The sequence below is a fragment of the Phaethon lepturus genome, unplaced genomic scaffold (genome assembly GCF_000687285.1).
Source record: "Phaethon lepturus isolate BGI_N335 unplaced genomic scaffold, ASM68728v1 scaffold26443, whole genome shotgun sequence".
Taxonomy (NCBI): Eukaryota; Metazoa; Chordata; class Aves; order Phaethontiformes; family Phaethontidae; genus Phaethon; species Phaethon lepturus.
In genome coordinates, this window is record NW_010530119.1 from 1 (window position 1) to 15,083 (window position 15,083).

General features: G+C 42.7%; 1 protein-coding gene across 1 annotated transcript; it reads left to right on the top strand.

Annotated features, from left to right (window-relative positions):
• Window positions 1-16: 16 nt before the first annotated feature.
• MAU2 (MAU2 sister chromatid cohesion factor) lies at window positions 17-14,621 on the top strand (the record flags this gene model as incomplete). The annotated part of the gene is made up of 19 exons (XM_010284180.1): window positions 17-226; window positions 318-335; window positions 584-649; window positions 1,347-1,442; window positions 3,058-3,152; window positions 3,672-3,699; window positions 4,162-4,317; window positions 4,863-5,009; window positions 5,470-5,560; window positions 6,215-6,318; window positions 7,346-7,423; window positions 7,986-8,051; window positions 8,338-8,421; window positions 9,411-9,460; window positions 9,711-9,788; window positions 10,259-10,370; window positions 10,969-11,059; window positions 12,868-12,995; window positions 14,480-14,621. Coding segments are annotated over 19 exons (1,773 nt in total), but the record flags the coding sequence as incomplete, so codon positions are not given.
• Between the last annotated feature and the right edge of the window lie 462 nt (window positions 14,622-15,083).

A 15,083-nucleotide genomic window follows, 5' to 3' on the forward strand; every position in this document is an offset into this window, starting at 1 on the left:
CGGCGCGGCCGGGGGGGAGTCGTGGTACCTGGCGTTGTTGGGCCTGGCCGAGCACTTCCGCACGTCGAGCCCGCCCAAGGTGCGGCTCTGCGTGCACTGCCTGCAGGCTGTGCTGCCCCGCAAGCCCCCGGCCCGTATGGAGGCCCGCACCCACCTCCAGCTCGGCTCTGTCCTCTATCACCACACCCGCAACGGCGACCAGGCCCGCGGGCACCTGGAGAAGGCGGTGAGCCTCTGGGGGGGGCGGTTATGAGGGGGCCCTGTCAGCGGGGCCGGCCTGTGGTGGTTGCGGACTAACCCGCTGTCTTCTCTTGCAGTGGTTGATATCCCAGCAAGTATCCTTTTCCTGGCCGCCTGGGCGAGGAGCGTCGCAGCCCGGCCACCTCGCTCCTGCAGCGAGGGCTCCGACATCAAAGCGCCTCTGCAGAGAGAGCCTGGCCCTGGGGTTGGGGTATTTTTACTCTACTTCCATGGCTGTGGAGCACTTTCTTAACACCTATGTTCTGTTAAGGGTTTTGTGGATTTTGGAGTGTTGCTGTGTTTCAGGCAGTGTTTAATATTTACTTAACTCTGATGCTGCTAGATTCCCCAGTTTGAAGATGTTAAGTTTGAGGCAGCCAGCCTTCTGTCTGAACTGTATTGTCAGGAGGTGAGTGCACTGAGACTACTTTAGAAATTGTTGCTTGTCCTGGGGCTGCAGGGCTGCATTCAATTTGAGTGTCTTTGGTCTTGGAGTAGTATATTGCTATTAATAATAGGATTTATGAGATTTTTAGAGGTCAGCTGTAGTGTAAATACAGAGTACTAAAGCGTAAGTGTGAAAGATTTTGGGTCTTTCCTATTGTGAAAGTTGCTGCTGGAATTGCAATGAACGTCTTCCACAGCAAAGGAAGTTTGCTTGGCCAAAGTGTTTCTTTAGGTCTCATTTAGACAAAGACAGGCTAATCTGAATGGATGGAGGGAAGTAGACAGTTTTCCTCAGGCTTTTGTTGTGTTCCTAGGCTATTTTTATGCTTTTTCTCCAGAAAAGCCTTGACTAGTCTTTACTTTCACTAAAGCAAATGTTTGCCTATTCTCTCATATGCGGGGGAAAAAAGTGCATGTTAGAATAGTGGCCAAAGGAGTTAGATAATACTTTTGAACAGGCTTTGAGTCAGGTGTAGATGTGTGGGCCTGCGTGTTAAATACTTGGGTTCGTTGCTTTTCATGTTTTAAGGTTCCTGACCTATGAGACTTTAATGGGGGATCAACACAGAATACAGCTAGTTTAAAAGTTGTTATTGTTAGTGATGAAGTTCCCAGTAGCCTGTTCTTTATGATGACTAGGGTGCGTGCTTCTGTTTCAGAATTCAGTGGATACAGCAAAACCTCTGTTACGCAAAGCTATTCAGATTTCACAGCAGACTCCGTACTGGCACTGTAGATTGCTTTTTCAACTTGCAGTAAGTGATTTATATTGATGCCCATGTTACTGTAGTGCTGCGATTGGAAAAAATGGCTAGAAAATATCTGTATTCATCTTAAAAAGAGCTTGGATACCTTCCTGCCCCCGTGATTGCTGCTAATGGAGACACAAAAGAAGAAAAGTTCATACTGTAAAGTAATGATATGTTGGTAGACTACAGGTTGGATCGAGGCCTGCTTTTTAGGCAAGAAAACAGCAAGGATCATCCTGTGGGCTCCAGTAACACACAACTTTAGAGGTGGAGCAAAATAAAATGTACCTGATGGCTTGCAGTAAATGCAAATATTTTCTTAAATCCTGCTGGAATTGGAGCTTGCCAACCTGAAGTGTTCCTTTGATTATTTTCAACCTAATTAGCACACAGCAGAACTGAGGTGGGAAAAGCAGCTGGTGTAGAGGCCTCCAAGCAATGTTACTCTTCCTGTTCTGTAATACGCTCTGAGTGTGGCTTCAGCTGCACAGGTCAGACTGTCTTTGCTTCTAGCAATAAACTGGTGCATGTTGGAATTTGCAGCGTTTAATGTTTGTTACAGTCTTCAGCTGTGTAACTGCTCTTAAAGTGCTGATTTTCCTGAGTGATCCAATGCTTTAGGCCAAGGGAGCATGTGCAGAAAGTTAACTGATCAGTGGGAAGGGCAGGTAATTGCTGAAGAACTCCCCCTATTTTTCCAGGTTATGCCTCTTCTCTGCTCCTAAAGAGCCTCGAGGTGTTTAACGTGAGAGTTGAGGGAGTTAATTGCTCTTTACAAGTACTCTGCAGTGGAAAGCTAGTTAGGAGGCAATTTTATCTTTGAAGACTGTTTTAATAGTCACCTGTACTTGTCTTTTCCCCTGTCCCGATGAGCTTAAACAAGCAGACTTCCTTTAAAAGGAATTGCCAAGCTCCTTTGTGTAGTTTAGGAACAGTGAATTGTGGAGAGCCTTACTTTCCTATCGATTAAAGGACAAATGTTTACTTTGCAATGAGTTAATGCCTGAGTACTCACAAGAAGCTTAAGCGTTTTTCTCAGTGCCTCCCTCTGAACAGGATCCTTCCTCGAAGCTTGACATTCTTTGCTGATTTCTCTTCTGGTGTGGTATTTCCTTTCTGGCTTTTGCTTGACCACAGAGGCCTGTGTGTCTTGGTGCCTTGGTGCCTGTTCTTCTACAACGGTGTGGCTTTTGACCTGGGTTTGGAGAACGTACAAAAGTTGGCAGGCGGGAGGGAGTGTGAGGTGCTCTGGCGGCTGCACCATCCTTTCCCCGTCCCCTGAAACACCTTGCAGGCTTTCTCTGTTGTTCCAGTTACTCCAATGTAACAGTCCATGGTTACTTTGGAGCTGTTGGGATCTGATCTGTACATGATCTTAATGAATTATAACAGCTTTGCGTGGTATGAAACTGGGCTGAGACATTTGCTTTGAAATGTTACAGACTTTTTTTGGAGAATGCCAGGTGTTCCTGGAAAATGAGTCTAAAATCAGATGATATATTTAACAAGTACCAGCTTAGCGCTTGTCATGTGTAAAGCACAGGAGTAATTACGTTTTTTAAAATTGCTAATTGTGTTCACAAAGAAAATGCTCATCCCTTATGGCCCTTCTTCATTTCAGCAACTACATACACTTGAAAAAGACTTAGTATCAGCATGTGACCTTCTCGGAGTTGGAGCAGAATATGCTCGGGTGGTAGGATCAGAGTATACCAGGTGAGTTCCCTGGACTTCTTTCCCTTCTCACAGAAAGTATTTTGGTTTGCTCTGCTTTTTTTATTTAGAGATGTGGCCTGTGATTGCTATGTGGATTTTGCAGGCAAACCAAGGTTTCTGAGTGTTCTCTTAGATCTGAGAGTTTTTACTGCTCTTCCTTTTTCTGTTAAAACCAATAATGTCCACTAAGACTCTGGAAAGGCTTTTTTGAAATTTTTTTTTTTTAATGTCTTTGTCAGCATGTTTTCCCAGTAGCCTGGTTTGGCCTTAGACTATTGTAACTGGAACTGTCCAAAGCTTAGATACAAACCTGAGAGGCTGGGATTTTGATTCTTGGGGCTATGACTGGACTGTTCCATCTAATGTGCTTTCTGTGGCAGGTTCCTTAATACTCTTTTTTTTTTTTCTGTTGTCTTTGAGGGGGAGAACAGCAGATTAATTTTTCCTCAAGGTTTATGTATGCGGTTGTGGCTTGGGTAACCTTTTTTTTGAGCATGACATCATTTTGTTTTGTTTCAGAGCACTTTTTCTGCTAAGCAAGGGGATGGTAAGTTGGATGTACTTTTAAAATAAACTATTTTCTTGTTAGAGAGTGGTAGAATGTAACCTGCCTGAACACAGGTTATTTGTTTTAAAGTATCTTGCACTCTTACCTGTGCTTTATATATTCTGTTTTGTTCACGTGAGCAAGCACAGTATAAAAATACACCTGGCATAAGCATTAAGTCTGCAGGATTCCCGTGAATAAGTTTTGCTTTTTTTTTTCTCCTTTATTAATTATGACAAATAATTTTCTGGGCGGAAGAAGGATAACTGCAAATTGTCACTGGAGCTCTTGTAATTAGGGATGAAAAATCTGGTCATGTGAAAAAGCTTGTGCTCTTGCAATCAGATTTTGAGTCTGGTTTTGTTTGAAATAATAGATCAACATACCTGGGGCTCTGCCGTGACTCTCTGAGTGTTTAATCTGTTTAGCACAAAACTCATGAATTTTTATTTAAAATTGCAGCTCCTTCTAATGGAACGAAAGCTGCAGGAGGTGCACCCTCTCCTTACCCTTTGTGGGCAGATAGTTGAAAACTGGCAAGGAAACCCCATCCAGAAGGAGTCGTTACGTGTATTCTTCTTAGTCCTGCAGGTCACGCATTACCTGGATGCTGGGCAGGTACGTGCGAGTTGGGCTGCTTGGAGATCCCATGTGAGAACTGGGGGAAAAGAGTACTGCCTCAAAAGTAGCTAATTACTACACTGAGGAGATTTTGGGGGATTTGTTGGGGTTTTTTTTGCTGCGCCATGCTTTTTGTTAATGAAACTTAATTTCTATAGATTTTAATCACAAATGAAGTGAGGAGTGAAGAAATTGCATTCATTTCTTCTTCCCCGAGGAAAGGTTTACTGTGGTATGCTTATAACCATGGCGGCTGCTCTTCCTTCCGTATAATGTTGGTGGAGATAACAGGCTTTGTGTATAATTTTGAAAAACATCTTGAGTGTCTGTTGGTCGTATATACAAATACGAAGGGCTGATTGTTGTTAATCCTGGAACAGGCCTAAAGTAGTCACTGTTCTGTCATGCTAGTGTGTGATTTATGCATGAACTAATTTCCTGAATGTGGAGATTATTTATTGCCCGGCAACTTTTCCCAACTAAATATGTGTTCAAGCATCTGGGCTGCAGTGGCTATGTGTGATGTGAATCATCTTTTGCAGGTGAAGAGCGTGAAGCCGTGCCTGAAACAGCTTCAGCAGTGCATCCAGACCATCTCCACGCTGCATGATGATGAAATCCTGCCCAGCAACCCTGCTGATCTCTTTCACTGGCTGCCCAAGGAACACATGTGTGTGCTTGTCTACTTGGTGAGAAGCATTTTTTACTTAATGTATATTGCTAATTAATGAGGAATTGGTTAAAAATTGCTTGGAGCCAGCAGCGATAGATCCTGCAGACCATATGCTGCTTTACATTACACTGACAGTTTAATTCTGCCACGGCATCTGTGAGACTATTGCTTTCGGTGATGTCAGTGAAGAGACTGTGCAAGAAGTCTGGAAACTGGAATGTAACTTCATTAATATCTGAGCCAAATAGAGTCAGATTAACTTGTATGAAGTAGAGCGATGTTGGCTTATTTTTACCAAGAGTGATGATCTTGACTGCAAATTCCTGAAACTAGTTGCCTACTTCTTGAATATGGTTATGCTCCTAAACAATGTCAAAATTTATTTACAAAATAAAAAAGGAGAAGTTGTGTGAACTCTCAGACCTTTCCTCTTTGCAAAGATAACTTTTTGTAATCTTTCCTGTATTTTCTGGCAGGTGACAGTGATGCATTCCATGCAAGCAGGGTACCTGGAGAAGGCTCAGAAATACACAGACAAAGCACTCATGCAGCTAGAGAAGCTAAAAAGTAAGAAGGATTATCATTTAGCTGATGCTGCAAGATTCCATTACTTGTTGCTAATTTAAATTTAAAAAACCCCAACAAAACCACAGCAAGCTTATTTAGCTCCCTGGGACTGCCTGCTGTCAGTCTGTTTCTGCTGCATCTAAAAACTTTGCTCTGTTTTAAAACTGAATAGTTACTTTGAATACAGAAATCAAGTTTTTGGGGTTTTTATTCTAACTCAGTAAATGGGGCTATAAATACATCCATTTTCCTGCTGTCTTTCTGATTGTCCATGTATTTGGTTATCCAAGCTTTTGATTCTCTAAAATGAGCGTGTGTTCCCAAGGAGTTTTTCCTTAACTGGTGCTCAGACTCCTGCTCGTGACAGTTCAGGCATCGTGGGTTTGGTGGGGTTTGAGTGTTTCCTTTTTCTCAACCCATGCCATCCTTCCCGGGACACACAGAAGAGGAGCTGGGCAGTGCGCTGACTCTTCTGACACCAGGTGGTCAAGCCAAAGACATCATTCTAGATTTCCACAAAGAAATTTTTGTATTGAAGTCTTTCTGGACCGCCTGCAGTTGAGGGAGCTGGCTAGGTGCGGGGCAGGCTGTGTGGTTAGGATGCTGATATATATTGTCTTAACTTCACTTACTGAGTTACTTTTCCCTCTTCAGTGTTGGACTGCAGTCCTATCTTGTCATCTTTCCAAGTTATTTTGTTGGAACACATTATCATGTGTCGGCTTGTCACGGGACACAAAGCCACGGCATTGCAGGAGGTAAAAATGGGGTTTCATCATTTCCCTAGTTGTGGATGTATGCAGTGATAACTTCTAAAATATGGGAATTTCAGTTTTGAGGAAGAAACTTGGGCTTTGACGGGGATTCCAGCAGCGGTAAACTATTAACAGATACAGTCAGGCCTGAGTGGTGCTCAGGGTACCGCAACGTTGTAGCCGTGGAATTAGCCTCCTCTTAAATATTTTATTTAGGAACATTTTGCAGTTGCTAATAATTGACTACAGTGGCTACAACTGACACCTTCCTGATCGTACTTTGCAGTCTGATTCTGGTGTCTTTTCTCTTTTCCTCCGATTCATGACTGCAGGTGGCTTTTAACTCCTCTTAGCATTCCTGTCTTGTCCAAGTATTTCTCGGTTGTTAAGGTTCCTGCCTTTCTTTTCTTTCCACCTCTTATGTAGTTTGGGGGGAAAGAGGAGGGAATGGTGTTCTCTAATGCAAGAAGGAACTCTGCTTTTTTTCTCTTCTCAGTCATTTTTAATTCTTGTTCAGCCATCCCTTACTTATAGGACATACTGCTGTATCATCTCAACCTCTGCTGTCAGCCTTCTCATGAGTGTACTCGGGGGACGGGGAGAAATTTAGCCTGCTAAAAGAATAATCATTGGTTCTGGCTCATAAAACTCATTACAAGCACATATCCTGTGGAAGATTTTGATTCCATTTTTTTCTGTTGCGTGCCAACTCAAATTCTGAGCGTGTCAGAAGAGATCTGTGACTCGGTTTGCAGGTGGTGCCACCATATGGTGGAGCTGCTGCAAAGCAAATAATTCAAAACCAGTTTGAGTCTGCGTCTGCGTGGGAGGCGTGTGTATGGAGCAGTGTGTGTACCTCGGCTTGAGGCAAGTCTAGCCTCCGCTTTTACCTAGGAGCGTGATTTGGGATTCTTGAACCAATCACTGAAACGTACTGAATGACGCGTGTGATGCAAGTAGGTGGATTTAGAGCATAAAATGAAATGGAGAAAAAGTATCTTAAAATACTCTTTTTTTTTTTTCCTAACAGATTTCACAAGTCTGTCAGCTCTGCCAGCAGTCTCCCAGACTGTTTTCTAATCACGCTGCCCAGCTGCACACTCTGTTAGTAAGTGTCTGTGATTAGCAGCAAACTTTTGACTCTCGGGAGGACCCTTCCAAGGCTCATAGAGCCACCAGTAACTAATGAGAACGTGGCGAGGCAGACGGCAAGGTTTCCTGCTGGGTAATGGGGTCTGCGTTACCAGTTGCCAGGCCTGTTGTGGGGACTCATTTAAGCCTGTCAAAGTCTTAAATCCCTTTTTAAAATGACACGTAGCATGAGGTTAGTATGGAAGGTAAACACATGAGCTCTATACTGTGCATGTTTGAGATGTGAGAGCTGTGTAAAGGGGAGAATTTATATAGCATTGCTATTGGAGTGTTTCAAGAACTTAAGAGGATATTTTTTTAGATAAATGGCTTGTTTTTTACAGGAGTGTACTATTTTGAACGAGCTTGCATAGCAATTGCTTATTTTTTCCAGAGCCAAGCAAAACTAAGACTTGTTGGTTACCTTTTTTCCTGCTAATACCCTGAGTTTTCTGTGGTTTTGTGCATGCCTTTCTTTGTATTCTGGGCTTGCTGTAATTATGTTCTGTGTCACCTTAGAAATATCATGTCTTCTACAGGGCCTCTACTGCATTTCTGTTAATTGCATGGATAATGCAGAAGCACAATTTACTACAGCACTGAGGGTAAGATTTTCTTCACGAACTATTTTCTGTGGATGTTCAGTGTGGGAATGGGCTTCTTGCAACTGTGTGGGTCACTGCACAGCTGAGGCTGGAAGGGAAATCTGGAGATCATCTATATTAGTTGCACTAGTTCATTTTTTTTTTTCTATGCTGGTCACAGTTCAGGTCGTGAGGATTTATTAATAGCAAAATATCAGACACCAAATCTGTGATTATATGGGGCGAGCAAATTCTGGGATGGATGTTGAAGTATTTGACTGTGCTGTTGGTATCTTGTTCATTTTAGCTCACTACACATCAAGAACTGTGGGCATTTATTGTGACAAACTTAGCCAGTGTGTACATCAGGGAAGGCAACCGGCATCAAGAGGTAAGCTGATTTCTGACTGTCGTTCTAAGAGTCAGAACTTTCTGGGAGAGAAAGCAAGCTACTGTGCTTGGATTATCCTTTTTTCTGAGCGTTTTTGCAAAGCAGTGCCGTGTCTGGCAGCCAGGCAACTCCTTCATCAGGCTAGTGGCAATTAACAGTAAAGAACCAGTGGTATCGGCTGGCCTAGCTGCAAACCACCCAAGCAGAATATTCTGGAGTGTACACAGAATTCTCTACAGCACTGGGAGGGCAAGCTTCCCCGTGCGAAGCCTGTGGTTAGCTCTGTTATCTTGACTCATTCAACCTGTTTGCTTCAGTTTCCGTTTGTGTAGGGGGTTTATGAGATAACGTTAAAACCTAGCAAGGTTTAACTAAACATCCAGAAATAGGTATGTGCACGTGTGTTCCTTTTGCTTCAGCGGTGTGCCTGAAGCAGTATTAAGACAAAAATTCAGCTGTGTGCATTCTTGCAGTGACGTGCCTGATCCCTCTCTAGTAACTTTTCAGAGATGTGCTTGCGCGTTTCTTGTGAAGGGGCTGTAAATGAACTGTAACGCACACAGTGCTTTGTTAAAAAGCTTAGAGAGTAGAAATAATGATTTTAAAAGTGGACCTTTTTTTCTTCTGAGTTGATTTCTGGTTTTAATTAAACAGCAAATCTGGTACAGCATTCGTTTGTGTCTTGAACAGCTCAGTTGGATATGACTGCTAGAAGTTTTCTGAGGAAATATTAACATTGTCTAGAAAATTCCATGAAGTCTGAGAAAGCATATTTTGTAAAAAAACTTGATCAAAATGGGCATGAAATCTCCTAATATTGGAATATTTGTGCTATCATCTAACCAGTACAAGTAAACTTCAGTGTGTTGTGGCAACTTGCACCATTTTGATTTCACGTGCACTTCCTATAAAAGCACTTGCTGTCAGTACCGTAAGCCTGTGTATGTGAGAAATGCTGATTATCTTTCTTTTCCCTTCCCACTTTGTAGCTTTACAGCTTATTGGAAAGGATAAATCCAGACCATAATTTTCCTGTGAGGTGAGAATCCAGAAACTATCTGCATGCTGATGTTGCATTGGTGATGGTAATACTGGATTTGTAGTAGGCTTTTTTTTTTGTAAAAGAAAACAAAATAATCAACTTCTTTTCAAGGCAGAAGTTCTGACCACGCATTAAATATAATGTTTTGTTTGGAGATTTGGTTATTAGGCAAATTCCTAGAAATCTGTCTGTAATGCATGTAATCACTGCACAATGCCTAGATTTCAGTGCGTTGCTTTGTCTGTAGCTCTCACTGTCTTCGAGCTGCGGCTTTCTACATCCGAGGTCTGTTCTCCTTCTTTCAAGGAAGATACAATGAGGCAAAGTGAGTATAAATTTGTGCACTTGGAAGGTTGGGGGGGAAAAAGGAGAAACTAAATTAAGCTTTTTAAGATAAAAATGAAAACCCCGAGGCCTTGCTTTCAAACCTGCTAGCTCTTCTCCCTGTGGATTTAGTCAGCCTTCTGTTTTACTTAAGGGGAAATACCAGGAAGCTGTTGGGTTTAGATCTCTTTAGTTCTGAATGCTAATAGTAATACTGGTGCAGCGTTCTGCAGCGGCACATCTGAAACAAAGGCTTTCCAGAGCCTTTTCACCTCTATTACAGTCATCTTTGTGAAATGAAAGGTGAGGTTTGAGAATTAAGTGCTTTGTTTAAGGTCACCTGCAGCACACATTTATTCCTAAGTGCTAATATTTGCCAGTTGGATTAATTTAGTTCTTCATGATGCTTCTTACGTACTGGAGGGAAAGTAGAGTTTTTAAAACGTTTTATTTTTGCTTTTGTTTTGGTAGACGATTTTTGCGAGAGACACTGAAAATGTCAAATGCAGAAGACTTGAATCGATTAACAGCGTGTTCTCTCGTACTCCTGGGTCATATATTCTATGTGTTAGGGAATCACAGGGTAAGCCTTCACTGTCTCTGGTATTACCATATAAATGTTTGACTTGTCATTTGCCAAAGAAAATCAGGGCGTTTTGTGAAATTAATCTTACTATAAGAATGCTTGTTTATTGGTATCCCACTAAAAGTTGGCAGCTTATTGACTTACATAATTCTGTAGCTGTAATTTGCATGTTCAGTCACACTTAACAAAGTAGTAGTGTTTGAAGTCTGTTCTAGAAGTGTGTGTTCCTAATGCCTGAAATCGCTTGAAAAAAGGAGCTGAATAAAAGACAAATAACATCATTCAACTGGATTGTTTGGAAGGAATTATGGGTACAAGCTCCTTAATTCTCACCATATGCCAGACTGCATGAAATATTTCTATTATCTTGCACAACATAGACACCATAATTCCTAGGACAGCAAAATTCCAGACAGCTTTAGATGATGTGTTTGGGTTATTGTCCCATTAAGCACTTCCACTTGTTAGCTAGAACATGGCAGCAATTAAAGTAGACAAATTTTTCGTCACAAATTTAGCATCTCCTTTATGTAATGTGTATTGGCAAGGAGGGGGGAAGAAAATCCATTTTGTGTTGATATCTGCTCTTCACCAGGAAAGTAATAATATGGTAGTACCAGCCATGCAGCTTGCAAGCAAGATACCAGATATGTCTGTGCAGCTGTGGTCTTCAGCTCTGTTGAGAGGTAAGTTAGGAAAAGGTCTTGTACTTACAAAAAAAAAAAGCTGCAAAAAGCCCATTGCTACTACCTGGGGATTGAGTATGGGGATGAGTATGGATTGAGTATGTATGCCAATGCTAGCGCTCGCCGAGAGACTACCTGGGTTTACAAAATACCAATAGAAGCGCAAGATGGTTCTTCCAGTTGCTGATCTTCAGCCCCTTGGGCATCCTCTTTGGCTGCAGCTCTGGCACTGCTGTCAGATACTCCGCTGGGGTGTTTCGGGGGGCTGTAAGACGCCAGGGGTGAGAGGGCCCTGTAGAGCTCCAGCATCCCCGTGCAACTGGTGCGAGGCAGCAGCCGGTTTCTCCTGCTGAGGCCGGGCGGCAGTTCATGATCTGAACAGCTGAACTGGCGACCGCTTCGCACCCGTGTTAGCATCTATTCTTCTGCTTTGCTTTTCTTTGACTGCAGTTCCAATTGTAGTAAACATTTGATTAAGTTTCACTTAGGCTTTGCTTCTGTGTATGGGCTTTAATAAATATAAGAGACTATTATATCATTTCATACATAAATATCGTTTAATCTGACGTACGCAGGCTCCAGGATGCTTTGTTCAAATACTGACTAGCTTCTTGGCAGACCATCAACACTAATGCTGCAACTGATTTGCTCTCACTAGAAAATAATGCAGTAACTCTCTCCTTTTTCCAAGAACTTACCCCGCAGCTTCAATTTAAATTAAATTGTCATGTTTACTATTAAGCATGGTGTTCTGCGTTGAGCACTGTGGGCCAGGCTTATTTTCTGCTTTGCTGTTGCCTTTGCTACAAAACCACTTCCAGGCAATTGAAATACTTTTCTTACTCATTTCCAAGTGGTAGTTCATGTGCAAAACATGCCGATAGTACAGTGATAAATCTGCTGTAGATAAACCACCACGCCACCATGTTCAGCTGCTGTTGCCTCCGGTCATACCCACTAGCCTGGGAACAGCGAGAGGCAGTTTCTGTTCTGGTGTGATTCCCCCCCCCACCCCCCCCCCCCACCCCCCCCCCCCCCCCCCCCTTCCTTGCTCCCCTTGGCTCAAAGAGCTTCCTCTATAGAACTAATTATCTATTCTTGAAGAAGAGGTGCTCCATGAGGAATAAACAAAATGCAACCACATGTTCATCGGCAGGAGGTGCAGTGTCTCAGCTCCTGCCAACGCTGTGCTGCTTGTAATTTTTGGCTGGAATTGGGTGATTCTTAGTAGGTTACCATTCTTAAATCTGAGCTAATGCCTGTGAATAAACCTCACAGAAGACAAGACACTAGGATCAGCTTCAGTGTATGCAAAGCAGCGAGCTTCTGTAACCCTGACAAAACAAGGATTCACCAAAGAAGTGTTGCCTGACCTCTGCAACCTGTGGTGGTGAATCCTGCAGCTGCAGCGAGAAACCTGGGAGTCTTCTGTTCCCACTAGATGGTGCTGGAAACTCAAAATGCAAACCCAAAAGGCACAGGGGCTTCTATTGGAGTGAGAAGTTTGCTTTCTCCTTTTAGAGCTACTTTAATGTTATTTTTAATAGTTGGAGACTGAAATAACACCAAATCTTGCAATGTGCGCTGCCAGTGTTATTGGGAAAAGGGAAGGCTTTCAGGTTCCCCCCATGCCCCAGCTTTTCTTAAAAGGTGTTGTGGTTCAGAACTGGTAGAACTTTGGTATATTGGCTGTTTAAGTGATTCAGTCATCAAATACAAGGGTTCATCAAATATAGGGAACAGTCTGTTCAGATAAGAGAATTATCGGCAGCGTTCCTTGGTGAGCAGAGGATACCCTTGTCTTTCAGACCTGAACAAAGCCTGTGGAAACGCCATGGATGCACACGAGGCCGCACAGATGCATCAAAACTTCTCGCAACAGCTCCTCCAGGACCACATTGAAGCGTGCAGTCTTCCAGAACACAATCTAATCACGGTAAGCAATCTCCGTCTTGCCATTAGGAGCGGTTTTGAGGCAAAACAATGTGCTTTGCGTTCCTTTGCTATTCCTTTCTTCTGCTGAGCACGCTTCTCAGTAAGTTGCCAAAATTCGGTCTACTTCCTAGTATTTAAACTGGACTGATAACAGGAAAAGGAAGCGTGACTCAATTAATTCACTTCTATAAAGTTTATTTGGTGGGTATGGTCTTTGTTTCTTAGAAGTGTTTTCTTAGTATACCAGAACGTAGGTGTTTTAATTGGCTTTTGTAGCAGGTAGCCATTTCATTTTAGTGACAACTATTACTTTTGAAAGAAACTTACTGTGTCCTCAGGTTCTAATTTTAATCTTTAGGTCATCCAGTCTGCCTTGTTCTAGGGAATGCTTTGTTGTACACTGCTAAAAGTGCAGTTTCTACTGATACTTCGGCATTCCTAAGTTGGGGGTTAACTTTGTCTTCTCTATAAATCTGAATTTCCAGTTAATATACTATTTGATGTTTGCATAACCATTGCCTTAAGGGGCAGCCTTCTCTGCACTTCAAATATTGATGTCCTTCCTGTCAGAAACACTTTTAACACTGTTTTAAAAATACAGAATGGTTTCCTAAGCTGCAGCTCTGCAAGGGTGTAAGCTAATTTGCTGTTCTGGACTGAAATGATGTCCAGACGGGAATGTGAGATGCGAGGAACTTGACATCTTTTTCCCAACATCCCCTTCTGGGGAGAAGAAAGGGGGCAAAAAAGGCCAATAGGAAGATGCTGTTTGCTGGCTTTGCTCGCAAAGGGATCCTGAGCCTTGAGAATGAAAGTGTTTGTGACACAGCCGAGATGTGTCGAGACCCCCACAGCCAGGTGCCCATCTCCATCCGTGGGCCAGGCATAGAGATGTGAGCCAGTGCTCCAGCCTCCCCTGTCTTTGCTTGCCGTTGCTGGCTTTTGCATAATCTCTGCTGGATTAAAAACGTAGCGGGGGAAGAGGATTAAGAAACAAATATTAAATCTGCCCATTTTAGAAGATTTTTGACTAATGTGAGAGGAAAATATTTTAGTAATGAAATGGGTGAGAACCAGAGGCTTTACTTGCTCTGGAAGTGCTATAGGCACAGTGTATAGCGGGCTCAAACACTTCTGAAGTTGGGTCCCTCGTTTGTGCAAGCCGTGGTTTCCCGTGTTTGGACGGTCAGAGGTTTACCTGTGAGAGCAGGAAATGCTTTCACTTGATCGCGGTTCACCCTGGATGCAGCAGGGGAGTCAGCTAGGCTTGGAATGACGGGCATGTGGAGTGGCTTCAGAAAAAATACTCTTCAAGGGACAGGAGCTCCACGCATGTAAAACAAAGTCAAACCTGATATGCAACTTCTTGTGATGAAATCTTTTAATTATCTCAAGGTCTGTATGGCGAGCTCCTTGCTCTGGCCTCGCTGCTATTCCTCCCCAGGCTGCGGCTGTAGGATTTTCATGCTGTTTGTTATCTTTCAGTGGACAGATGGACCACCTCCTGTACAGTTCCAGGCACAGAATGGACCGACCACCAGCCTGGCCAGTCTCCTGTGAAAAAGAATAACTATCAGGACAGTGCATTTAAAAGGAAAAAGAAAAAAAAAAAAAAGCCAAAAAAAAGGAGAAAAAATTCACGCAAAATCTTTTCTTCAAAGAAAAGGCAGCAAATTCCTCTTCTAGTGAGGGCCTTGTAGGAAACAGATTGCATAAAGACAACGTACATTTCATAGACTTGCAAAGAGAGAAGGGCATTTTAAGCTGCTTTTACATAATGTGTGTGAATATACAGCTAGTGTGTATATACCTACTGGTTTTAATCTGCTTTCCTCTTACTGAGAATTAAGGTTTAGTCCAAAGGACACTTGTTCCTTAAGATGTTAGATACCTACTTTTTAAAAATTGTCACAGGAAATGAAGAGGACTCGCACAGTTTTGAATACCAGTTGTATTCTAAATACTTAGACCTTCCCTGGAGTATGATGCATGCCATTTTTAATGTTTCCTGTGCCCTTCCACTCCCGAGATTAATTGGGTAAATCATGATTGATTGTAGGGTGCCCTAAAGTTCTAAATTTAGTTTCTG